This window comes from Cebus imitator, unplaced genomic scaffold (genome assembly GCF_001604975.1).
Source record: "Cebus imitator isolate Cc_AM_T3 unplaced genomic scaffold, Cebus_imitator-1.0 Scaffold257, whole genome shotgun sequence".
Taxonomy (NCBI): Eukaryota; Metazoa; Chordata; class Mammalia; order Primates; family Cebidae; genus Cebus; species Cebus imitator.
Genome location: NW_016107572.1, coordinates 2,828,640 through 2,855,481, shown reverse-complemented (window position 1 = coordinate 2,855,481; position 26,842 = coordinate 2,828,640). Strand labels below are relative to the sequence as shown.

Below are 26,842 nucleotides of genomic sequence, written 5' to 3'. Positions count from 1 at the left end.
GAAACCTGTTCTCTACTAAAAATACAAAACTCAGCTGGGCCTGGTGGTGCATGGCTATAGTCCCAGCTACTCAGGAGGCTGAGGCAGGAGAATCGCTTGAGCCTGGGAGGTGGAGGTTGCAGTGAGCCCAGATTATGCTACTGTACTCCAGCCTGGTGACAGAGCAAGACTCCGTCTCAAAACAAACAAACAAATAAAAAAACAAAGACTGTATGAATCCACTTATGTGGGTTATCTAGAGTAGTCAAATTCATAGAGACGAAAAGCAGACTGGTGGCTGCCTGGAGCTGAAGAGGAAAGGGAAGCTACTGCTTCGTGAGTACAGAGTTTCTTGTTGGGGAGAGGACAAAGCTCTGGGGACGGATCTGAAGATGGTTACACAGCCACGTGAGTGTACTGACTGCCACTGAACTGTACACTTTCAAATGGTTAACATAAAACGGTAAATTTAGCCGGGCGCGGTGGCTCACGCCTGTAATCCCAGCACTTTGGGAGGCCGAGGCGGGTGGATCACGAGGTCAAGAGATCGAGACCATCGTGGTCAACATGGTGAAACCCCGTCTCTACTAAAAATACAAAAAATTAGCTGGGCATGATGGCGCGTGCCTGTAATCCCAGCTACTCAGGAGGCTGAGGCAGGAGAATTGCCTGAACCCAGGAGGCGGAGGTTGCGGTGAGCCGAGATTGCGCCATTGCACTCCAGCCTGGGTAACAAGAGCAAAACTCCAACTCAAAAAAATAAATAAATAAATAAATAAACGGTAAATTTTTATATTATAGGTATATGACCGCAATTTTTAAAAATAAATAATTTGTAAAAAACTTGTGTGATTATTCTGGCAGCAGCATCAGAGTCGCTTTCTTCCTTCTAGTTTGCTGACTTCAGTTTGAAGAATTTGCCTTCTTTGATTTGCCAACTAACGACCCAGGAAGGGGCCTGGTCACTGGAGGGAGTAGGGAGAGCTAGCTTGAGGCTGAACAGACGCTTGGGAAGAACCCCCAAACAGATAGTCCCCCAGCAGATAAACAGAGTGTGGAGAAAGCATCAGAATTACTGTCATCTTTTACTGCTCACTCGGATAACTGGGAGCCAATTATGTCACCCAGTAGGGAAAAATAGCTCCCCTTTTCTGCTGGCTCAGTGCTGGGAGCTCTTGGGAGATAGGAAAGCAAACTGCAGGGGGCTGCGGCTGATGGGTGGGCAGTGGTGTTGCACTGTGGCTGAGGAGGGAGTGCTGAAGCTATCTCTACAGGGAATAGCCCTACCCCTTTTATGACTAGAAAAACAATTTTTAAAGAAGTAGGACGTTTTCTAAATGATAACATCTAGATGGAAACCACAGTGGGGATGAAAAGCCCAGGAGGCTGCGCAAGGACTCAGGTTTGCATGTTCACTTAAAGGGCTGCTGGAATCCAGGGTGCCCTGTTGCGAATTAAAACAACAAAACACATAATTGAGGAGTGACTGTTTACATTAAATTACTGGGGATTAGAAGTTGATTCCTTTAACTCTGACTTCCTAAGCACATTTAAAGATGGCCATGTTTACAGTCCTGGCAGGGAAGTTAACAAACTTGAGTTAAGGGTTGCTGCTAATTGAAGATTGACCATAAAAAATGCATGTGAAATAATCTCGTAAGCTAGCATCACAGTTCACAGTAAGGTCCACTTTATGGATATTGTCACGCCAGCAACTGACTCTGTGTTCCCCATGCAAACTCCAGGCTCCCCTGGGCTTACAGCTGGGGGCTGTGCAGGAAAGGCAAGTTCTTTTCATGCTAGCCTCGGTGAACTCTAATTTTTAAAAAATGAACTCAGGAGCACATGTCTTGTCTGGAGAAAAGAGGATAAAGCAAGAGTGCTGGAGGGGCACAAAGGGGTTTTTCCTACCCCCGCCCCACTGTATTCCATGCCCCGACACTCTATTATCTATGTCCCTGGGTTTGACCAGCTGCTACTAGTTCTGCCTTTGCTGCTGATTCTGAGTGAGAGGCACCCTGGTTAGATTACACACTACACACCCCTGACAGCAAGAGTCGTGCCTCCCCATCAATCTGGGGTTCTAACAACAGCAAAAATAATAATCGCAACAAAAATAATAGCTATCATTTAGTGAGCATTTACAATGAGCCGGGAATTATTCTAAGTACTTTACGTATATTAATGCATTCAACCCTCATCATAGCCCTGAGATAAGTTCTACTATTATCTGCATTTGACAGATAGACAAATGAATGAAAGCCTGGCAAGGTTAACTAGTTTGCCCAAGCTCATACAGCTAGTTAAGAACCGGAAGTCCTGCCACCTTCCTCAGACTGGGACTTCTCCAAGCAGGGGTCTTGTACTTTCCAACACTTGGGGTATTTTCTGCCATCAGATGGGTTGGTGAGGTGAGAGGCTCTCAGAGGGGTCTTATCACCATCAGTCTGGGAGCTGCGCTGGGCAGGGGTCGCAACAACTCCATCAGTCTGGGAGCTCTGCAGGACAGGGGTCCTATCACTTCACCTGTCTGGAAGCTTTGCAGGGTCTGGGGCTATGGTCCTTCTAACATAGGGGGAACTTTCTAAAGATTCAGCCCCACTGGGCTTGCACCACCCTCTCTTCCTTCCCGGAGCTCTCAGAGGAGGGCAATGACGTGACACTCCCTCAGGCAGTCCCTGGCAGCTTCCTGGGGTAGAGGCTGTGTGGAGCAGCTCCTCACACACCTTGGGTCTCCTTCCTGCCCAGCACACGCCTCTAACCACAGAGGGAGCTCTGGGCCTGTGCGCTGGATGGTTTTTCTCCGGTCTCAGCTCCAGGCTGGCGGATCTGAGAGCGAGCGCGAGGTGGGGCTGGCCCCTGGGATTGAACAGGCAGTAAACAACCCCATTCATGCGTCAGTTGTTTTGCTCCAGAGCAGCCTCATCAGCTGGACAGGCCCTGAGCAGATCCCTCCAAGTTTCTCCGCTGGGGTGGAGATGGGAGCAGGGAACAGTAGATGGCCTGGAGCTGGCTCTCCTCTTTTCCCAGGAGAGGCTACTTTCCACTCCCTTGAAGTCTGGGATTTTTACTGGGGAGAGGCAGTCCCTGGCAGGAAGATACTAAGTCTCCGAGAAGGAAGGGAAGGGCTGCTGCCGCTACTTGTATGGTCCCTTGGCAGGGGATGATACAGCAAACCAAGAAGGGAGAGTGGAAGTGGCAGTCAGCTAAGAGGTGCGCCGGAGAACCTTCCAGATACTGCCTCTCTCTGGTCTCCGGGCTTGGAAGAGTTGGCCAGGATGCCCCGAAGCTCCCAGCACTTCATTCTTCCTGTCTTCTCCCCTCTCCTCCCAAACTAGGAGAGGACGACAAGAATGAAGTGCTGGGGCCTTGGGGTCCTGGCCAACTCTTCCAAGGTTGGAAGGCGCAGGCACAATTCTGTCAATTAAGGCAGAGAAAAATAAGAAGATGAGGGTCCCTGCAGGGCAAAGGGCAGGAAGGAAGGATTTGACATACTGCGTGGGGATTAGGAAATTGCATGATTGGTAGAAGGTGCGCAGAGGAAGACACCCAAGGAGCAGGGACTGAGGGCCACGGGGTCAGACAGGGAACTGAGGGGTTAGGAAAGGAAACCTTTCCTGGTAAAGGAAGTGCAGCTACTGCTGCTACTCACTGTTTGACTAGCGATTTCACCCACATGCTCTCATTGTCTCTTCTTAGGTAGATAGATACGATCTTAATAGTTAATATCTTTTTTTTTTTTTTTTCAAATGGGAAAGCAGCTTTAGTTGACCAGCGTCTACACAGAGTTCGCATAAGAGCGGGGAATAAAATGCTTTTCCAAGGCTCTTTGGGCCAGTTTCTTGAGGGCAAAGAACCAGGGAGGAGGGTGGGGCATACTACAGAATGACAGCCACAGAGACCAATGAGAGGGAGGCGCCTTCATTGACCAATCAGCTCCTTGGCTGTAGGCCCCGCCCAGCACACCCAAGTCTAGAATAAACGACGCCGAATTTCAGAGGCAATGACAAAGTGTACATAGCACCCTTTTGTGTGCTTTCGTCGCAGCGCAGCAAACCCAAACCCCTGTTTCGGGTTCCACTCCACTTTGAAGGCCTTCCAGCCCCGTGGTCTTTCCACCATCCTGCCCCCGCCGTCTAAGAAGCGCCTGCGCTTACCCGGTAGTGATGTCGTCATCCTCTGTCATGGTCTTGCCCATGAGGTCACTGTCGCTCATGTAGCCGGACTTGAGGTCCACCTCATCCGAGTCCAGGGACTCGACCAGCTCCAGGCGGGAGATGTGGCTGAGCTTGCTGGGGCTGCGCATGGGCATGGTGTGGGAGTAGTGGGCCCGCTCCCCGTGCATGTACCAGGCGGGTGACCCCTCTGAGCGGCAGCTCCCACCCACAGAGGGCGCGTCACCAGCCTGCAGCCGTGGACTGGACTGGCCATAGCGCCAGGAGAGAGGGGACGAGCGGTTGGAGAGGCTGGACACACTGCGTGGGTTGGCGTCATCGCTGTCGTAGCAGGTCATCTCCAGGGAGCTGGGCGGAGAGCAGAGGGCACTACTTAGTCCTTGGCACAGCCGCTGTGTGCCCTGTGCCCTCACACGCACCCCAGCAATGCCTCCCCTCCACCCACAGGGCCTCTCACCTCCTCCCCACCTGCCCAAGCTCCACCTCCTCCATGAGGCCTCTGTGTGTTACCTTTGTGATATGTTATCTGTTTGACAAAGGAGATGATCTTAAGTGGCTAGAGAAGCAATCCTGTACACTGTTAAGAGCCTAGATTGTGTAATATGACCTGGGTTTGAATTCTCTTTTCCTATTTGTTAGTAAGTGAGCTCAAGGAAAGTAATTAACTGAAGCTTCAGTTTTCCCATCTGTACAATGGGGATAACGGCATAGAAGCTACCTTATAGAGTTGTGAGCATCACATATGTACAGATGGAACACAGTGCCTGGTATATGGAAGGGCTCAACAGACCTTCGGGCCAAGTGAGAGAGACTGGTCACTTGAGCTTAGAATGCCTTGATCATTTTGTTAAGGGTGTGTCCATCGCCTCTTTTCTATTAATTGGCTGAAGGCTAGCTGATTCCCAAAATCAGATACAGGAAAGCTGAAGCAGAGTGCAGACGGTATGTAGGAAAAGCTTTGGGAATCTGGAATGTGTGCCAGGTCCCCAGTAAGACTGATTCCAACCACAGGCCTAGGGCAGCAGGGGAAGTAGAGCCTTATGGAGAACAGCAGCAGCCTTAACTGGACAAAAGAGAGGACATAGGGAACTGGATGCGAGAGTGAACCTGGATGTCCAGGGTCCTAAGCCTCAGGCCCTTCCTGGCCAAGGCCAAGGGAGCAATGCCCAGGTTAGTGCTGGATGGCCTGAGACTAGTAGAGCCTGGATGCCTAGGGAAGAAGATAGGGCCAGGGGAACGCAGAGAGGAAATACAGTTGGAATCTGGTTGGAGGGGTGGCCTCGACTTGGGTTCAGGCCGAGACCCATAATTCTGTCTAGCCTAGCAGTGGGGCCAGCCCAAATCAGCCTTAGCTAGGGTCTCCATAATCTATCCTAACTAAAGCCAGACAAGGCTAAGTAAATGAAACAGGGTTTGATGGTCAAGAAAGCTGGGGCAACTGAGGCAATCTGTGGCTGGACCTGAGTTGCATGAAGCCAAGCAATCTTTGCTCTGTGAACACATCCACTGCTTAGCCACTTTGGGGGCTGGAATGGGAGTGGGACATTGATTTTTCCATTCTGGTTTCTATGAAGTTCCTTGAAAAAAAGAAAAATTTCCAAAGTTGTCTCTATTGAACCTAAGAAAATATGGTCTTGTTTTCTGATCAGCAGAACTGGAGGGATCCAAACGCTCTTTTTTTTTTTTTTTTATTGAGATGGAGTTTCGCTCTTGTGACCCAGGCTGGAGTGCAATGGTGCAATCTCGGCTCACCGCAACCTCTGCCTCCTGGGTTCAGGCAATTCTCCTGCCTCAGTCTCCTGAGTAGCTGGGATTACAGGCACACACCACCATGCCCAGCTGATTTTTTGTATTTTTAGTAGAGACGGGGTTTCACCATGTTGACCAGGATGGTCTCGATCTCTTGACCCTCGTGATCCACCCGCCTTGGCCTCCCAAAGTGCTGGGATTACAGACGTGAGCCACTGCGCCCAGCCCCCAAACGCTCTTGAAACTGAGTGGGCTGGTGTCCTGGCAGTAGTCCTGTGGGCAAGATGAGGGAGCCCTGGCCAGGCAGGGCAATCAGTGGTGGCTGCTTCTGGGTCCATGCCCAGCCTCTCCCCTCCTGGCCCTGACTGCCCTATTTATATTTATTTATTTTTGAGACAGGGTCTCACTCTGTTGCCTAGGCTGCAGTGTAGTGGTGCAAACATGGCTCACTGCAGCCTTGACCTCCCGGGCTCAAGTGATCCTCCCGCCTCAGCCCCAAAGTAGCAGGGACGACAGACAGGCACACATGACCACATCCGGCTAATTTTTGTACTTTTTTAAGAGATAGGGTTTTGCCATTTGCCCAGGCTGATCTCAGACTCCTAAACTCAAGCTGTCCTCCCACTTCGGCCTCCCATGGTGCCGGGGTTACAGCTGTGAGCGACTGCGCCCAGCCTCTGGCAGCCCTTTAGGAACCCCTTTGCGTTCTGCAGCTCTGCCTCATACAGTGTACTGTTTCAGCTTCTAATGACGGAGACATCACATCTCCTTGAACAGAAATGGACATTCTCTGAAGCCAGAGGCTGGGGTGATGGTGCTACTTTGCCTGCCTTGCTCACTCACTACTGTATTTCAGCACTTTGCATGGTGCCTGGCCTGTAGTCGGCGCTCAAGAATGAATCAAAGAGGAGCAAACTCACAATGGATGTGTGAGTAAAAAGAAAGGAAGTTTTCATCAGAAAACTCAGTCCAGGGCTCCATGCAGTAAGTGCTTGATAAAAGCAAGCAGACGACCATGGGATGAGATACAGGAGGAAGAGGATGATGTTAACCATGATGAGAGGGTGGGGGGGGTCTCCAGGGGAGCTGGTTTGGGTAGTTATCCTACACCATGGTTAGACACTGGTGTAGGGGCAACAGCTGCACTGAGCATCTGGGTTCCTCAGTTCTATTCCTGGCCTGCCCCTGTTTAGTTCTTGTACTAAAAGTGCCTCTTTCACTATTCCACAGCTCACTCTCTCTCTTTTTAAATTCTCCCAAACACATCTCTAGACCTAGGTTCAAGAGGAAGATTCTAGCTCAGATCCTCAGTTCTTGAATTCCAGCCCTGCACCCACCCTTCAGGCTTGCCTCTGTTTGGGGAGGACACAGTTTCATTTCCTCTCCAGCCGCAGTCTGACCCAGACTCTGCTCACTGGGGGAAATGAACCAGTAGAAATAGAGGAAGCAGCACAGGAGTAAAGCCTTCTGAAAAGGAATTGAATCTAGTTCCTTTTCAGGGAGTTCCTGGGTGAAACAGCCTTGCAGGAAGCACACACTGGACTATAAGCTCCTCGAGGAGGAAACTTGTGTGTGTTCTGGGGAGCCAGTGCCCAGCGCTGTGCCTGGCACACAGCTGGCATGGGTTCTGAGCATGCTGAATGCAGAACCCACCCTCATCACCCAGTGTGGCTTTGGCAGGTGCCTCCCTGCCCCCAGCCTCATTCTTTAACCCAGGGAGTATGTATATATCCTGCCTACTTCCAGGGCTAAAGGAAGGGCTCATTGATAGAAAGCCCTTTTAAAAAGTAAAAGAGCCAGCCAGGCACCGTGGCTCACACCTGTAATCCTAGCATATTGGGTGGTTGAGGTGGGTGGATTACCTGAGGTTGGGAGTTCGAGACCAGCGTGGCCAACATGGAGAAATCCCGTCTCTATTAAAAATACAAAAATTAGCTGGGCGTGGTGGTGGGCGCCTGTAATCCCAGCTACTCAGGAGGCTGAGGCATGAAAATCACTTGAACTTGAGAGGCAAAGGTTGCAATGAGCCAAAATCATGCCACTGCACTCCAGCCTGGGAGACAGAGTGAGATTCTATCTCAAAAAAAAAACAAAAAAACAAACAAAAAAGAACAACCACAAAAAGTCAGGGAATCATTGGTTTGGCTATCAGCATGGAACAGGAATAATGTAAACCAAAGCCTAAGAGAGGAAGTGGCTCTAGGTCCACAGTAAACAGAAAAACCAGCTTCGGGGCTCTTGGTTCCCTTCCTATTAAGGGAGGCAGAAGCCAGAGCCCTAGACTCTCCCCCTAAACCAGTCAGCATTATGCAAAAGGCTTGATTTAGGCCTCCCCTTCCCCACCAGAAGCAGAAAACAAATAGAGCCTGATGAGGATCAAGCTGTCCGGCTCAACGCGGGGGCTGGGGGCTGGGGGCTGGCTGCTCTGAGTCAGTAGCACCAGGAGGCTGGAGCTACTGCTTCTGCCCTGCCCCTGTGAGTGAGTCATTTGGGGTGTGACCCTCTCAGCAACTAAGCAATTTCTGGCGTCTTTGGCATGAGGCTGGTGGGTGATTGGGTGCTGAGAGATGTTCCAACGATTTCCTCGGATGGGGGCAGGCAGATGTCCAAGATTTCATTCACTGGGTCCTAAGCTCTGCCAGTCCTGTGCTCTACTTGGGTTCCTGCTGGGGGATTGGGGCTATGAGGGATGGAGGTAGGAGACAGATGTACGGGGTCCTGGAGCCCCCACTATTCACCTTTTACCAGGACTTCTGGGTCATGTCCCTTTCAGTAGTCAGGGTTTTACTGGCCTGAGCAGAGGTAATCCCCAGAGAGTTTTGATTTATCTTGCCATTAAAATATTCAAGATGTCTGGAAGTAAAGGGCTGAGTCTCCAAGATGCGGGCATGGGAGGGGGATGGGGGAGGAGTAGGACAAGGAAGGAGAAGGAGAAGGGTAGTCTAAATAGGAAGAACTAGAGCCGACGGGTGAAAGCTACTACGTGCAGTTCCACATCAGAGTCGCTGCAATCCCACAGTGCACTGGGGTTACTGAAAGGTGGTGTGTTGGCCAGGTGCGGTGGCTTATGCCTGTGATCTCAGCACTTTGGGAGGCAGAGGCGGGTGGATCACTTGAGGCCACGAGTTCAAGACTGGTCTGGCCAACATGGTGAAAGCCCGCCTCTACTAAAAATACAAAAATTAGCCGGGCGTGATGGCACATGCCTGCAATCCCAGCTACTCGGGAGGCTAAGGCAGTGGTTGACAAAGTGAGACCCTGTCTTAAAAAATAATAAAAAAATAAAATAAAAAGCCTATGTGAAAAATAAAATAAAAATAGAAAAGAGAAAGGTAATGAGTTTTTTGTCATTGGTGGTATGTAAATATGTCCATGGGTGTGTCCCCATACTCAGAATCCCAAATGATCATACCCTGGGCTAAGCAAGGTCCTTTTCCAGTGACCATGCCCCAACTTTGCTCTCAATTTTCTGGCCCCAGGATTTGGAGAATAATCTACTTCCAGTCTAACTGGGGAGGCTTCCTAGCCCTCACACAGCCTTCCTGCCCCATGGCCCCCATGATTTCCCAATCTGGCTGTATGTTCTCCCTCCCTCTGTCCCCAGAGCTTAGCCCAGCCCTCTGCCCCACTTGGAGCTGACAGCATGAGCTCATCTGGGCAGTCCAAGGAGCCAGCAGAGGAAATTCTGAGTCACAGCAGAGCCTGTAGCCAGGACTTTGCTCCAGAGAGAGGTGCCGTGGGAGGGGGTGAGTGCCCCACGCAGCTGGAGGCTGTGAGGTCTCTGCAGGGAGTGGGCTAGGGGGATACACCTAACAGGGCATGGAGCTGGGTGACACTGTGTACGTCCTGTTGAGCACTCGAGCTTCCCTCAGTGGCTGGTGGAAGAGGCTGGGGGCACCTAGCTGACACAAGAGCGAAAAGATACAGGTATTATGAAGGGAACCAATTCTAGAACCCTAGTTTGATAGAGACTTTGGAACAGGAAGAGAGCATTTAGTAAACCTTCTCTTGACAGATGAGGAGACCGAGGTCTAAGGAGGGAAAGTGAGTATCAAAGATAACACATTGAGCTGTGTAATGGCTTCTGCTTTCTGACTCCTTGGCTAGTGATTTTCAAGCTGATTTGCTGAAATGAAGTGAAATGCTCAGGCACAAGCAGATAGAAGACAAAGCCAAGCTTCTCCTGTTGAGACAAATGGGTTTTCTCCCCATTCCACAGTGGCTCCATGCCTCAGGCCACCTGGCTGACCTGGCAGAGGTGTGGAGAGACCCTGGGGCCCTGCCCTCCAGAATGGGGTGGAGAGCCAGGAAGGCAGAGGGCATGACCCTCTCTGCAGCTTGAGCTTACCTGTGAGTCACCTGGGACCCTCGAAGGCTGGACATGGTCTCTTCCAGGTTCTGTCGAAGATCCAGGACATTCTGCACTGTCCTCTTTCTCTGGGACTCTGGGTCTAGGAGGGAGAGAAGGAAAAGCTGGGTGAGTGAAGAGGACTTAGTGCTGGGATCCTGGGGGTCAGGAAGCAGAGACTGACAGCGTCCCCAGGAGGCTAGTCCCTGGGCCATGACAGTCACCTCCCTCCTCCCTTTCTCAAAGACAACCAACAGAATGGGCCCTCCCAAAGGCCCTGGACACGTGCCCTTGAGCCCTCTGAAGCCCAGACCCTGGCAGGGGGTGCAGACATGGCTTTCTGTGTCTGTGCACTCCTTCAGCACCCCGAAGTAACTGCCTCTCCCTCTGGCTTTGTTTTGGGGAGGCCCTGCTTCTCACAGCAGAGGTCCTGGGCAAGATTTCTCGTGGTTGAGATGACCTAGAACATCTGCCTGAAACTCCCTCTCCAGTGTTGTGCTGGTAAACGTTGAATGACTGGCTCCTGGAGGAAGGGGACATGGATGCACGGTGTTTGCCAATTTCCATCATTATAAATCCTCCTGTCATGGCCACTTTCAGTCTACCAGCGTGATGTCACTGACCACAGAGTTAGGAAGAGGTGCTAACAACTGGCTCTGGGGAACTGGTACAAGCTGGCTTCTGCACACCTAAGCCCAGGCACTGACTGGTAATATCCAGGGTTGCTCTATGGGGTCCCGGGAAGTTAGTTCAGATACAGCCTCCTAAAGGTGAGGTAGCTGGTGGGGAAGTAGAAGGGATGAGCTGTCATTTTCTGGAGCTTGAACTGAGTTCTGGGCAGTCCCCACACAAGTGGTGCAATCCCCAGTGAGGAGGGTGCATGGGTGTGGCCCCGTCCTCAGAATCCCAAATGACCAAGAGCCATTTTATTCAACCCTGGTGTCCAGATATTAGCCTGGACAAGATGAGAGTCTACAACAGCAAACAGGGTGAAAATAACATCCAAATGACTGAGATGTGCTTGAGCATGAAGGAACGCAAAGAATGTTCTCCTTCCTTCCTTTGGTCCATCCAATTAATATATATATATATATATTTTTAAGATGGAATCTTGCTCTGTTGCCCAGGCTGGAGTACAGTGGTGCAATCTCGGCTCACTGCAACCTCCTCCTTCTACCTCCTGTTTTCAAGCGATTCTCCTGCTCAGCCTCCTGAGTAGCTGAGATTACAGGAACACACCACCACACCTGACTACTTTTTGTATTTTTAGTAGAAATGGAGTTTCACCATGTTGGTCAGGCTGGTCTCGAACTCCTGACCTCAGGTGATCCACCCGATCCACCCGGCCTCCCAAAGTGCTGGGATTATAGGCATGAACCACCGCGCCCAGCCTCATCCAATGAGTCTTAATCAAGCACTTACTTCACATCAGGCACCACGCTGGGCCCTGAGGACAGCATAACGAAGAGAAGCTGGCCCTGCCCGTGGCTTATATTTCATTTTGGGACCTAAAGTCATGCATGGAACCAAGTCCCCCAGAGCCTCCCTAAAAGGCAATCTGCAGGAGAGAGTCAGGGAGTGACAGATGATAGCAAAACAACAGAGAAAACCCAAGAACTCTGGCTCTCCAGGCTCCTCCCCTTTCCCCTCCCTCTCAAGCCTTCTGCCGCTGCTGCAGAGGCCAAACGCCCCCTCAGTCCCTCCGCAGCCCACAGACTCAGCAGGAGTGTGAGATTCTTTTAGCTGCCGAAAGGAACATTTCTGAATCTCTTCAAGAGGTTTTTTCCCCCCAAGACTAAGCTCAGCCTGGCTGGCAGGCGGCTGCTTGACTGTCTTATCAGGGAGGGGAGGCTGGGTGGGGCAGGCAAGGAGCCCGCATTGGCCTCCCCAGAGCCTTTTGGGCACCTTTTCTGAGAACCAGCTCCACACCCAGGCCCAGCCATCCCTCCCTTCCCCTCCCAGGGAGAGCTTCTCCAGCTCCACATCCTCTCGTGGTCAGTGCCATGAATCCAGGCCTCCATGCTGGTGGCAAGGATCAGGGACAAATGGTAGGCCACCATGCTAGTGGTCTAATCTCTGTCCCCAGTCCTGGCATCACTTCCGTGGCCGCCAATGCCTGTTTATCCTGGCAAGCGTCACCTTGTAAGCTGCTCCAAGGCTTTAATTGATGGCTTGGTGTGAAACACAGACAGGGTCAATTTTTTAGACTCGCCAAGAAATAAAGTTGAGTTCTAAAATGCTTATGTGGGGACCAAGAACATGGTGCCAAGGTATGGGTTTCTGGCCCAGATGCTTTTTATGGGCTTGGCAGAGACGAGGGACAGGCACACACATCTCCAAAGGGTGTGTATTCCCAAATAGGAAGGTGACCAAGAATTACTCAGAGACTTCTGTGTGTGCCAGACCCTTTGCAAGCATTATGTACTTGAATCCCTGCAACATTTCTAGATTTGTGCTACTGCCCCATTTAACAGATGAGAAAACTGAGACTCAGAGAAAACAAGTAAACTGGCCAAAGTCACACACCTAGCATGTAGCACAAGGCAGAGTTGCACCCAGGAAGAAACTCATACTTGTTTTGATATATCACAGGGCATCTCTGTACCACTGGCGTCAAGCATGGTGACTATTGTACAGAAGGCGCTTAGGCTGCAAGCAGTGGGTCACGCCTATAATGCAGCACCGTGGGAGGCTGAGGGCCAGAGGATCGCTTCAGCCTGGGAGTTTGAGACCAGCCTGGGTAACATAGGAAGACAATGTTTCCGCAAAAAAAATAAGTAAATAAAAAAAAATAAAAATGGCTAGGCATGGTGGTTCATGCTTGTAATACTAGCCACTTGGGAGGCTGAGGCCGGAGGATCGCTTGAGCCCAGGAGTTCAATGCTGCAATGAACTGTGATCACACCACTGCACTCCAGCAGCCTGGGCAACAGAGTGAGACCCTGTTTCAAAAAAAAGAAGAAGAAGATGCTTAATGAACATTTCAAAACCGGACAGTTTTTAAAAATTTCCAAAAAGCCATGAAGATAAGTAAAGGGATAAATACACGTCACCTTAGGAAAACGTCTTTTTTTTTTTTTAGACTAAGTTGTTCTTCTCTGTCGCCCAGGTTGGAATGCAATGGTGTGATCTCAGCTCACTGCAAACTATACCTCCTCGGTTCAAGTGATTCTTCTGCCTCAGTCTCCCAAGTAGCTGGGACTATAGGCATCCACCACCAAGCCCAGCTAATTTTTTGTATTTTTAGTAGAGATGGGGTTTCACCATGTTGCCCAGGCTGGTCTTGAACTCCTGACCCCAGGTGATCTGCCTGCCTTGGCCTCTGAAAGTGCTGGGATTACAGGCGTGAGACACTGCACCCGGCCAATGTCTTCTTCTTTTTTTTTTTTTTTTTTAAGGAAAAATGTTTAAACCACATAGTAGCCTTCATTCCTTAATGCCCCAGGTGCTCCAGATGGGAGTCATAGACCTCTGGGTCACAGGTTTGATCCTCTTTCTACATATCTCTTCCCTCAAAGACCTCTACCCTAGCCCCCTTCCTCATTTCCACATGAGCAGAGGGTGGCGGGACTACCTGAGTCTCCCAGACTTGCCAAAAACGAGAGCCACAAAGATCCTTGAAATTCATTCAATCCTGTTATCTCTGGAGAGCTGGGAGGCTAAGGTCAAGGAGGCTAAGGTCCAGGAGACGGGCTAGCTGGAGATCACAGAGATGCTCATGGAAGAACACTGGACTCCAGGCAGCTTCCCCACGGGTGTAGATTTGGGGTATACAGGGGAGGAGGTCAGGGCAGGGTCTGCTTTCCTGGGAGGTGACCAGGATCTGGTCTCTGCTCTCAGGCTGGAGAGGCTCTACAGAGGCTGCACTCTACAGTTCCCTCTGTGCCCCAGCAGTGGCCCCTGGTGGCCATCATGGGTATGCTGCTCTGCCTCTCTGAGGCTCAGCCCAGGGTGGGTCTGGCAGGTTGGGGCTCTGGAGAAGTTTGGCTTCCTTCACATTCCTGGGTGACAGACACATTCCAGGTGTGGCGCAGCCACAGCCACGGCCAAGAGGACTTACTTGTGTATAAAAGAAAGGCCTCAAGAGGCTGCAGACACTGCCTAGGTTGAGAGGGCAATGTGACATTCACACCCATGACTCTGAAGGTGAATTTTGACATTTTAGCTTAAAAATATGAGTAAGTTACATTTGCAAGGGAATTGACTTCACCTTTCACCCTCATCCACTCCTGATCTTTACCTTTCCTTAGTTATGAGTTGAATATCAACTCATAACTAAGCTTCACCCCTTTCTCACTGTCTCTGGTGAAGGTAAGGATCAGGGGCGGGGTGAAGGTAAGGATCAGGGGTGGGGTGAACGTACCTAGGGCTCATGCTACTCTGTGACAATGAGAAAAGTAATCTGAAAGTTCAATGTTTTTTTTTTTTTTTTTATTTGGAGACAGGGTCTCACTCTGTCTCCCAGGTGGAGTGGCATGATCTTGGCTTCACTGCAGCCTCAACTTCCCTATGCTCAAGTGAGTCTCCCACCTTAGCCTCCCACGTAGCTGGGACTACAGGCATGCCCCACCACACCCAGTTAATTTTTGCATTTTTAGTAGAGATGGAGTTTCGCCACATTGCCCAAGCTGGTTCTGAACTCCTGAGTTCAAGCGATCCTTCTGACTCAGCCTCCCAAAGTGCTGGGATTACAGGTGTGAGGTATTGTGCCCGGCTAATGGCTTGTTTTATTGGCTAAGTTGAGATGCCTTGGAGGCTGCCTCCATGTCTCTGTCAAATGTTTGCTCTTGCTGTGGGACAGGACTGGGGACAAAATAGAGCCCAGACATGGCAAAGACGGAGAGGGAGTCTGGCAGCCCATCCTTTTCCTCAGGACCCCTCAGTGAAGGATGTGCTCAGAACACTCCCATCTTCTGTGGCATCTTTGTGCAAATTAGAACAAGGTACTCTCCAGTCTAACCCACCTCTAGCCAGGTCCACGTCTTGGCCAGTAGAGTACAGCGTTCTCCTTCACATGACACCAGCCAGGATGCCACCCTCCCAACCTCACTCCGGGTACCTGGGAGTGCGTGCTCTCTTAGCTCCTACAGAACCAGATCCAGCTGCAAGAGTGTGAGTGTGTGTGTGTGTGTGTGTGTCACGGCAATTCACAGTTACCACACACAGCAGCATCGTCCCAGCATGCACTGGGGCATCTGCAGAGGAGGGTGGTGTTTCTTTCTACACATTACTGGCTCTTACACAAGACCACAGAGAGAGACCCTTGTCCATCTTAAGGGTCTTTGGGCAAGGCCTAGCAATCAAATACACTTGACAGACAGGTGCATGCACACACAAATCAAATAATGCCCAGCTACTCAGTGTTCACCACGAGGCGTTTTCCTTGTTATTTAATTTGAGCCAGGAGACTGATCACAAGTCTTTTTTTACTCCAAAGCCCTTGTTCCTTCCACAACAATACGGCATTTCAAAATGCATTCACATGCCTCCAGATACACGCAGCTACTTGTAGTCCGGCCTGTAGTTTGTGGAAACCCTCACAAAATTCTGCAATTCTGCAGTCATACGCAGGGAGAGATTTCTGTGGACCTGTCTCTCATTGTATGGGGAGGAAGAAAGAAGAATAAAACGACGCTGGAGGAAGTGAAGTGGTTAAGGGACAGCCCGGGTACGCTGTGAGGGTCCTGTAGAAAGAGTTTTTCTCTCTGTTCCCATGTCAGAACAGGGGAAACAGGCTTCCCAGGAGGGCAGGACTGTGAAATCGCTCATCAACAGATTGGGAGCCTGGGGCAAAGCCGACAGTGGTGCACTGGCAAGAACACAGTCCTTAGATTAAGAGAGACCTTCGCTTCAGGTCCTGCGACTGTCCCCTCCCCAGCTTGTTTGACTGAACAAGTCACCTCAACCCACTGCAGTTTCCCGCTCTGTGAAATGGGAATGATACCCACTTGGTAGGGTTGCTGCAAGGCTTAAAGAGCTAATTCACTAACATGCTTACAGTACGGTGCCTGGCACACAGTAGGTGCTCTATAAATGGTGGCTCTTCTCCATCAGAAGGCACAAAGGGGTGGGTGAAAAATGGGTGCAGCCTCGGGCTGGCACTGAGGCTGGCCCCTTGTCTCTCTCATTTGCTGATGGGTGGGTGCACAGCCTGGAGGTGCAGCTCAACGGACCTACATTCTCTTCCAGGACCTTGCTTTGGCTAGGTCAGACCCTCTCTCATGCCTGGGGTTAGGGGTGGAGGAGGTGGTAACAAAACCTTGTTTCTGTGTCATCAGGCCTGACTACCACCCTCTCACTGCTGTGAGGCAGTTAAACCCCGTTCCCTTGGAGCTGGTCTCAGCTGTGGGATATCGTGAATCTCAGGGGCCCCCTCTGGCCTGGAGTCTAAAATCTGACGTAGTAATGGGTGGAGAGCCTCCAACTGAGGGTAATAACCCCCAAAATTCAGAGAAGTTCAGGAAGGAGGCTCATGGGAATCCATCACCCAGCAGTCAAATTTCCCCAAGTTCTAAAAAATTTTAATTATTGACTGACAATTAAGTCAACTGCAATTACTCCTGTTGAAATCTTATTTCCACCAATGTTTGAGAACCCACATTAGTGGTTCAGCCCAGGGCAGAGGCCACAGAGGACTCATCATCTGACTTCTAGACTGGCTTCTGCTGTGAGTGGCTGGATGAGTGGGAATCAACGGAAGGAACAGAAGTGAGCCAAAGAAAAAACGTTTTCAAGTCAGAGCTTGAAAGGATCTCATTTTGTACATGGGGGGCCCCGAGGGGAGGGACCTGCCCAGTGTCACCAGGCTGCGAATGGCATGATAGCTATCACTCTTGGCCCAGAGATCTTTTGACCAGCACTTCATGCTGTGGGCTGGGGTTGAAACACACAGAGATGTATCACCAGAAGAGGTAAACTGCAACGTAAATTAACCAATTGGGATGGTTTGGGACTGCATCGGAAATCCAGGCTAGGCTAAATGACCTGGAAACAAGAGGAATTAAGCAACACACACACACACACACACACACACACACACACAGCAACACACACAGAGCAACACACACAGCAACACAGCAACACACACACACACAGAGCAACACACACACACACACAAAGCAACATACACACACAGCAACACACACACACACAGAGCAACACAGCAACACACACACAGAGCAACACACAAACAGCAACACACACAGCAATACACACAGCAACACACACACACACAGCAACACACACACCACACAGCAACACACACACAGAGCAACACACACACAGCAACACACAGAGCAACACACAGAGCAACACACAGAGCAACACATACAGCAACACACACACCACACAGCAACACACACACACACAGCAACACACACACACACAGCAATACACACACACAGCAACATACACACACACACACACACACAGCCCTTCTTAATAACTCCCAAGAAGAAACAGAGAAAAAAATCTTTCCCGGCCCTGTTAGATTCCCAGGGTGAAGCCCAGATCCATGCAGAGTTTACCTGCACATCTCACAACCAGTATTTGTTAATGATCATCTTGTGCTTACAATGAGTCAAACGTCTTTGGGAATCATTTTTACTCCTCTGCTCCACTGAAGGACATAAACCTTCAAACTCCGGCCAGGGAGGGCACCGCAGGCCCAGCTCAGTGTACTCCTTGGTCTAAGAGAAACTCCAGGTCTCTACCCACTGCTTAGTTAGACTGGGGGGTTCTGCTGGTTCTTGCATCCAGTGACCTTGCACTGATTCACTACAAAAGCTCCGTCCTACAGTGTGGCGGAGGCAGGTATGGAAAACTGACAGATAACCCAGCAAGCAAATCCCCTCTGCCTTCAGGTAGAGCACAGTTACCATCCCTACAGGGACTACATCCCCTCCCTCTATCCGTTTCCTTGCCATCTGATGACCTGGGAGGCCCTAAAGCAGACGCTGGTGGGCCCCCACACCAGAGGCACCCCACTTCTATGGAGGGTGCAGGCAGGAGACTATTTGTTCTGTTACTAATCCTATCTTTCCCTCATTCCCACACATAAGTCACAATATTGTCAGAGGCAGTTGTCACGGAACCCCCGCAGTGTGGCACATCTCACGCTTCTCGTAGTTGAGTGGGCTCCTGCTCCCCAGGGGAGCTCCCAGGGTTTTCATCCTTACCCCAGAGAATCCTGAACCATCTCAATCAGTGAGTGGGCTGCACTGGAGCCCAGCGTTCAGTGGCACTCCTGTTGTTTGCTGCACGGGGTCAGAGCCAGGAATAAAGGACTAAAGGACTAATATGTTGGCCACATGGGTGTGTGAGGCCAGGAAAGAAAAACTAGGAAATAGAAGCAAATCTGGGGCCAGAGAAAAGAGCGTGCATGGCCACCTCCGCCTGGAACTGCCAGGCAAGAATCTTTCTAGATCACCTACAGTTCTGATTTTCACTGAGTGAAATGGCTTGGATTAGGGACCCTTGGTAATGTGTCTCCACTGGGCACTGGGCTAAAAGAAATCGCAAAGCAGGGCATGCTGGGTGGACAACTTAGAATACATAAAGAGAGTGAGGAGTGGTGGTTTATGTCTGTAATCACAACACTTTGGGAGGTAGAGATGGGAGAATCCCTTGAGCCCAGGGGTTCAAGACCAGCTCGGGCAGCACAGCAAGACTCCAGCCCTACAAAATATAATAATTTTTAAAGAGCTCTAGCTTGGTTTTCCTAAGAACACACATGCCTTAGCTGTGGGAGCTAGGGTGAATTACTTTCCTTCCTTGGGCCTCAGTTTCCCTATCTATAAATAAGTTTGGAGTAGAGGATACCCAAGCCCCTACCCAGCTTTGACAGTCTGGTTCTATGGTTTTGTACTTGGCTGAAGGCCATAAAGCATCTTTTGCCTCAGAATATGTTAAAAAGGCAGACGCCAGGGTGTCACCTCCCAGAGCTTCTGATTCAGCAGGATGGCGATGGGAGCCAGGAATCCGCATCTTTGCAAACCGCCACAGTGGGGGATGTGCTACATAAGGCTACATTTGGGAAAATCCTTACATCTTACTGCACACTAGCAGTATTGGATGCCCATTACAAAACCAGGGCTTGACTTCCTGATGCCAAGCGGCTATGCAAAGTGTCCCGGGACTTCAGAGCAAGTCTACTTTCCAGGCACGAGTCTGCTCCCTGAAAAGCCCCCTCCTTCATCTCCAGCCTTTGGATAAGAGAAGCCACCTGGCCACCTCAGCCTTGCAGCTAGAGGACCCAGCCCCAGTGCAGCCGCCGCCAGGTCTCTGGGGCTTGTTGCTGAGAACGGCCACAAGGGGGCGCTGCCGGTCCTCAGCCGTCAGTGGCCATGCTGCGGCTGCGGCGCAGCGAGGTGGACAGCGTCTCGCTCAGGCTCCGGAGCCGCCGCCCAGGTCTCTCGCTCTCTCTCTCTCTCTCCCCCACCCCTGGGTCTCCTGCTTAGCACAACTCCTGTCCTCCCCGAGCTCTGCACTCCTAGGCCTGACATCCTTCCCCCAACCCAGGGATCGTGGCCAGGCTGGGAGAACAGCCTGAGTTTGCAGTATCTATGATGGGGCGCCCACACAATTCTTGGGGAGCAGGGCCTGGCTTCTGGGATTATCCAACCAGCCGTGGGCATCAGGGAGGTTCTGGGGACCCACGGGCTCCACTTGGCAAGGTCTGATTCAGGGCCAAAGTTTCCCAGAGTCTCCAGCTGGCCTTTCTGCTCCAGTCCCCTGGGGAAGTATTAAATAGATCAGGGTTCAAATCTGTGCTCTGAGGCCTCACCTCTGCTCCTCCGCAGTGTTCTTGAGGCTGGGAGCTGCCTGAGGAGCTGGGAGGAGAGCGCCCTCTCCACCACACCCAGCTCGACCATTTCTGGGGAGTGGCAGCCTCTCTCTGCATCGAGGGGAGGGCAGGCAGTGAACCAGAAGGCAGCCCCACGCGGATGGCTAGGTCAGGCTGCAGCCTGTTAGAGGACAGCTCAGCCCTGCTCAGCCCCGTGCATCAACGCAGCCTTGGGCAGAGGACCTGGGCCAGGGAGATGAGCTTACAGTTCCAAGAGAAAGCGATACCTCCCAGCCACTTAATATTTAGCAATAATATCACCTTAGGAAAGGACTTGCCAAGGTCAAGGGTGGTCCATGCAGAGGACTGTGAGACCAGGAGAGGGTGCCTGGCCTCCAGTCCTGTTTGGAAGGAGTGCTAGTTTGCTAATCCTGCCTTCTCTACTTCAGGAGAAACACCTCCCTGCTCCATTTCCTTGTGAATGTTAGGTTATAGGATCAGATAGCAGACTCAGACATATTCCGTCTTCTCTCATTTAAAGACCTGGACTCCCGGGCTGGGCTTGGAGGGCGGGCCTCCTGCCTGTCTCAGCCTGGAGACATAGCCCTCTGCTCCCCGCCAGGCCCTGTTCCTGCCCAGTGAACCTCAAGGCTTACTGAAAATGTTTTCCATTAGTGATCCTGCTCAGACCCTTCCTGTGACACCCTCCTCCAAAGAAGTGGCTGCTGCTGGGAGCTGGGAGTGGTTGTTATAGCAACAGTGTACACAGCAGAGAACCATCTGCAGGCAAACAGGGCCGGGAGTGGGGGGGCGGAGTCCAGGTGTGGATGATAATTGGTGGAGGCCCTGGAGGATTTCTGGTGTGACACTAGTAAGATTAGTATTGGCTAACTCTTCTACAGGGCTGGGTACCAGGCACTATTCTAGCAGGTTTATGTATATTAGCCCATTTAATCTTCAGGACAATTATCCCCATTTTACAGTTGAGAAAACTGAAGCCCGGGGAGGTTGAGCAAGCTGTCCAAGGAGATATAACAGCAAATGGCAAAGCCAGAATTCAAACTCAGATAGTCTGACTCTAGAGCTGCATAGACCAATATTATAGCCACTAGCCAGAATGGCGTGAGAGAGAGAGAGAGAGGGAAAGAGAGAGAGAGAGAGAGAGAGAGAGAGAGAGAGAGAGAGAGAGAGAATGAATTCATACTGAAATTCACCCTTTTAAAATGTACGGTTCATTTGGGAGGCCAAAGCAGGTGGATCACTTGAGGTCAGGAGTTCGAGATCAGCCTGACCAACATGGTGAAACCCCGTCTCTACTAAAAATACAAAATGAGCTGGGCATAGTGGTGCACACCTGTAATCCCAGCTACTTGGAAGGTTGAGACAGGAAAATCGCTTGAACCTAGGAGGCGGAGGTTGCAGTGAGCTGAGATCGTGCCATTGCACTCCAGCCTGGGGAACCAGAGTGAAACTTCATCTCAAATAAATAAATAAATAAAATGTACAGTTCAATGATCTTTAGTACATGTGCACAGTTGTACAACATATCACTATCTAATCAGGAATATTTGTGTCACTCCGAGAAGAAGCCCTATGCCCATCAGCAGTCACTCCCCCTCCTCCCGCTGCTCCAACTCCTGGCAACCACCAGTCTACTTTCTGTCTCTATGAGCTTACCTACGTAGCCATTTCATATAAATGTAATCACGCCACATGTGGCCTTTTACGTCTGGCTTCTTCTACTTAGCACAGTGTTCTGATGGTTCCGCCATGTTGTAGCAAGTATCTGCTTCATTCCTTTTCATGGCTGAATGATATTCCATTGTATGGATATACCACATTTAGTTTATCTATTCATTTTATAGGCATTTGGGTCATCTCAGCTTTTGGCCTAGTATGAATAATGCTGCTATGAAATTCATGTCCACATTTTTAGGTGGATGTGTTTTCATTTCTTTTGGATGTAGGCCTAGGAGTACAATATTGGGTCCCGTGGTGATTGTATTTTTAATATTTTGAGTAACCGCTAGAGTGTTTTCCAAAGTGGCTGCTCCATTTCTCATTCCCACCAGCGGTGTATGAGAGTTCTGACTTCTCCACATTCACTGACACTTGCTATTGTCTCTTTTTGATAGCCACCTAGTGGGTGTGAAGTGGTATCCCACTGCAGATTTCATTTGCCTTTCCCTAGTGACTAATGATATTGAGCATCTTTTATGTTTTAATTAACTACAATTAATGAAGTTTCCAATTCAGTTCTCGGGTTGCATTAGCCACAATTCAAGTGTTCAGTAGCCACATGACATGACACGGCTCATAGGCTCATAGATACCAGGGCACAGATGCAGAAGTTTCCACCACATTGGAGCACTCTTAGAGCCCACCGGAGTTGGTCTGTGCTCATATCACTGGCTCTTTTTCTATAAGGTGTTTGCCTTTGGAGCACTTTCAAGTTCACTTTATGGATGGGGCCCATCTTCAGGTTTCTGGGACCCTGCCATTGGGTTAGACAGAGACTTGCCAGATAATACATATTTGAGTTAGCGGCAAAAGAGAACCAGTAGCAAAGGTAAAGACAGGCTTTCGTCATTTGGCGTCACCCACCTGCCCACTCCACTCCTGTGCACTGCCCCATCAAGGCCTGTCCCTAAATCCCAGACATCACTTCCTTTTGCAGAACCTACCAGTGGCCAAGTGACAAAAGGCGCCTCCTCTGAAGACACCACTCTTTTGATGGGAGTAGATCTGCCCATCACACCCCAGCCTGCACCAGAACTCCAGGGGTCAGGTCTCCTGGCTACAGACCTTTCCTGAGTTCTCCAAACTAGGCCTTTGCAGTCTTCTGCGTAGGATGTGAATCCCATGTGATTCCTCTGGAAGTGGCCGCATTTCAAATAGGAAACACATCAAATGAGCGGACGTCACTGCCTTTGAACCACCGATCTTCCACCAGGTCATGCAGGACTATGCCCGTCCGGCAGCCACTGGCTTCCACTTAGCCACTGTCTTGAGGATTCTGAGTCCACCCATACAATGGGGCCTGCCCTCAGGGAGCTTGCAGCCAAGAGGCTGGCATGTGCAGCTGTGGTCAGGCATCCTCTGTGCATGGCGGCCAGCGCCTCAGCTGGGGACTGACTAGAAAATGAGAGGGTGGGTTTGGAGGAGTCAGAAGGGAGCTCCTAGAAGAGGTGGCCACTGATCTGAAACCAAAGGAAGGGGAGGAGTGAATCTGACCACAGGCCACAGCAAGTCTCAGGTTTAGGCAGGATATACCCTATGCAAAGGCTGAGCCACAAGAGAGGAAGAACTGGCTCTGGGCATTAGGCAAGAGGAGGCCACAAGACATGGAGCCAGGAAGCCTTTGTCAAATCGCAGCTTTACCACTAACAGGCCCTGTGACATCGGGCAAGGTACTCAGTCCTCTCACCTATAAAATGAAACAACAGCTGAGCTGTTTGAATTTTATGTCTTTCTCCTCCTGGAGGGCAAAGACCTGGCATATTCATCCCGAATCCCTGCCCGCAACATCTCAAATATAGCAAGTGCTCCACACATTGTTTTAAAGCGACACCGTAGACAAGAAGTGGTTTGGGGCTGGGACTGGCAGACAAAGCAGCGGTGGCAGGTGACTGGGCTGCTGGTCTGAGGTCCGGCCAGCCTGTGTGTGGACCAGAACAGAGAGCTCTGACGCACGCCTGGAAGAGGCTGAAGGGTAAAGCTCATCAAAAGTCAGAGCTGGCAAAGTCTCAGAGGTCATTTAACAGAGGAGACTGCGGCCCAATGGAATAGCAGTGACCTGGTCAAGATGACACAGCCTGCTGACCTCAGAGCCAGGCTTGGGGATAAAGAAGGAAAAGGTCGGGCTTCGAGGAGGATTATGAGAGAAAGCTGGGGGCCCAGCAAGCAAGGCAGGGTGGCCCAGAAGGCGGTGCTCCCTCTGCCGTTCACACCTCCCTCTTCCCCTGCCCCAGCTCGGCCTGCACAGCATCTGCTCTGACATCAAAGAGCTGACATTCACCCCGCCTGGTGTCTCCCCCGAGGGTTCCCATTTCTGGAAAAGCCTGCTGTGTCACTGATCCCTTCAGCCCTCTACTGCCCACCGCTGGGGACCCTGTGACTCAGCCCATCTGCCACCAACATTTTCCCCCATTTCCAGGATGGTCCCAATGCTCGCCAAAAGAACTCGGTTTAGACTAAGGCCCCGAACTCACCTCAGGGCTTGGGCACCAATTGAAACAAGAAGGAGCTAGGCTAGCTTTAAGGGAGACTTCCAATTAAGAAGGCAGAGAGATCCTACAGTGAGGCTTAATAAGATGTGCTGAAGAGTCTGTGCATTTAAAAAACATTTTGTTTAGTGAGCATCAGACGGTGAGAAAAACAGGCAATGTTCTGAGGCAAGAAGGGAAGGAAAAGGAAAAAAGACAGTGTTTCCTGAGTGTGCGCCATGCATGGTGCTAAACACAAATATGTACTGTGCTCGTAACGCAGCAGCTGGGCAAGTAAAGTACCCCAAATTTACAATGTTTGGCTCAGAGAGGTCAGTTAACTTCCTAAGGTCACATAGATTGTAGGGTCGGTAGCTGCATCCCAGTCTTCTCTGAAGTCCATGCTTTTTCCAAAATGAATGATAACATGACCAAAAAGACAGCAGAGGCGGACGCCAGGAGGCCCTTCCTGACTCATGCTGGAATCGCGCTCCGCACAGCTGGCAGAATGAGGCCTGTCCTCCACTGCAGGCAATGAATGAGATACAGAATTGCCAGAAGATGGGGAGTCATGGGCCACTGGCCAGGCCAACCATTTCTCCACCTCCAAGACGTCGGGCTGCCAGCCAGTCCCGGCCCCGCTGGCAGTCAGTGCTCCTGTCCAACGCTTCCTCGAGGGAGCCCTTTCTCCTCACTGGGCTTTGTCCCAGCTCTGAAACCTGTAAAGCTTCTGGCCTCGGAAGAACCTTCCTAGAGCGTCTGGCAGGCAGGTTGTGTCGCCTGCTTGCCAAGACCCATGGCTGCTCTCGACTGCCTAATCAGATCATTCAGAATCCTCCTCTTCCGTCCGATTCCAGCGCAGGAGCCTGGGAACCAGCTGTGGCCAAAAGCAGAGCTTGGGGGCCACTCCCTCTCCTGCTCCCACCCTCCCCTTCATGGGTAACACATGTGTGGGACTGGAGGCTCCCACTTCCACTCCTTGACTCTGCCCTGCCCCCACTACCTGGCCCCCATGTATGTGGAAGGGAAGTACCACACTGGAGGCAGAGACCCCTGGGTTCCAGTCCCCGCACCGTCTGAGGGAGGAGCAAGCTGCTCAGCCTTTGTGGGCCTCTGTTTTTCCTTTTTAGAAAAGGAATCAGCCCCATTCCCGCTCTCCTGAGAGCAGGGCGGGGATATGAAGAGGAAAGCGAAGGGCACGAGCAGAAGGAGATGGGCTGGACCTTCCCCAGAACCAGCGGTGCAGCCTGAGTTTCTGCCGTGGTCTGGTGGCAAGGTGAGGTCCGGGCCTGGGACTGCTCTGGGGAGCCTCTGGACCCCTATCAGAGTGAGGCCAGGAGGGTACAAGAAGAAGCGATGGAGTGAAGGTCAGGGTTCTTCTCCCAGCCCTCGTCCAAGCCCTCCAGGGCCTGCATCCAACCCGTGGGGGCCCAGGCTCCATGCTGCAGTCACCAGGCACCTTCAGATTGGTCACCGAGTGAATGGAGCCAAATTCCCAGGAAGCAAATATCCCCTGGAGACACTTTCCAGGTCTGCCAAGCTACAAAGGTGCACCTGGGTTCAGCCACAACACATCATTCCAGGACAGAGCCCCATGGCCTTCCCCATACCCGCTCTTCCCCTGGCTGGTCAAATGTGTTGAAGTTCTGGGAAGAACCTGGCACAGCTGGAGCCCTCGGACAAGGGCAGAGGTGGGGTGAGGGGGAAGCCCCCACCCCGTGTGCTGCACAAAGTTCTGCTTGAACCAGGAACTATACACAGGGCAACGGTGAAGTGAGGGCCCTAAGCCAAGGGGAGAGCACTGCTAAGAGGGCCCTCGGTGGAGGAGCAGGCATGGGGAGGGCATGGCTCTGGGTACGCAGGGAAAAGCCCGATGGCATTTGCTGTTCACCTTTTACCCTTAGCCTATCTGGGAGGGCAAGAGGCCTGAGCATGGAAGACGCTGGTCCCAGGGCAACATAAGAGCTGGGACCAGGTTAGGCTCAGCTGGAGGCTCTCCACGGGAGGCAGTGGACAAATGACATCAGCCCTCAGGGTCTGGCCAACCCCGCCTTTTGGATATATGGGCCCCTTTGGATATATGGACCCCTTTGGCAGATGATCTACTCTGTCCCTCTACCTCTGGAAGCCAGGATGCAAACGGCTACTGTGTGCCAGGTCCTTCCACGTTCCTCCTGCCAGGTGAGTCCTACAGTAATCCTATGAGGCAGCTTCTCCGTTCATTTGGCAGCTGAAGAGACTGATGAGCAATTTGCTTTAGGTCTCAGTTACAAAGCAGCGGTGCTGGGATTAGAACCCAGCCTCCCTGTCTTCAGCCCCAGGGCTCGTCCCACTGCGTCACTCCCGAGACTGCATCTCGCCCATCCCTGACTCTGAATGAATAAGCCACCGACAGAAGACAGAGCCCAGAGAACACAGGCTCCTGGCTATTTACAGCTCCGGGCTCACTTCTAATCTTTGTCAATAGGATGTACCTATTCTTAGGGACGTGTTGCTGATCACCCACTGGGGCCAGCTTCCCAGACTTACCCTCCTCCCTCTGCAGCCAGGGCTAGTGGTCCTGGCTGCATTCTCCCTGCAAACGATCCCCTGCCCAACTCAG

At 51.2% G+C, this 26,842-nt stretch overlaps 1 protein-coding gene across 7 annotated transcripts in view; it reads right to left on the bottom strand.

Annotated features, from left to right (window-relative positions):
• NAV1 (neuron navigator 1) overlaps positions 1-26,842 on the bottom strand; it is a 279,723-nt gene that overhangs the window by 103,919 nt on the left and 148,962 nt on the right. For all 7 annotated transcript variants that reach the window (XM_017499447.2, XM_017499449.2, XM_017499450.2 and 4 more), the window contains exons 5-6: positions 10,252-10,354; positions 4,137-4,502 (exon numbers count right to left, since the gene is read on the bottom strand). In XM_017499447.2, the coding sequence (XP_017354936.1) occupies positions 4,137-4,502; positions 10,252-10,354 (469 nt within the window). The remainder of the gene's footprint in view (positions 1-4,136; positions 4,503-10,251; positions 10,355-26,842) is intronic.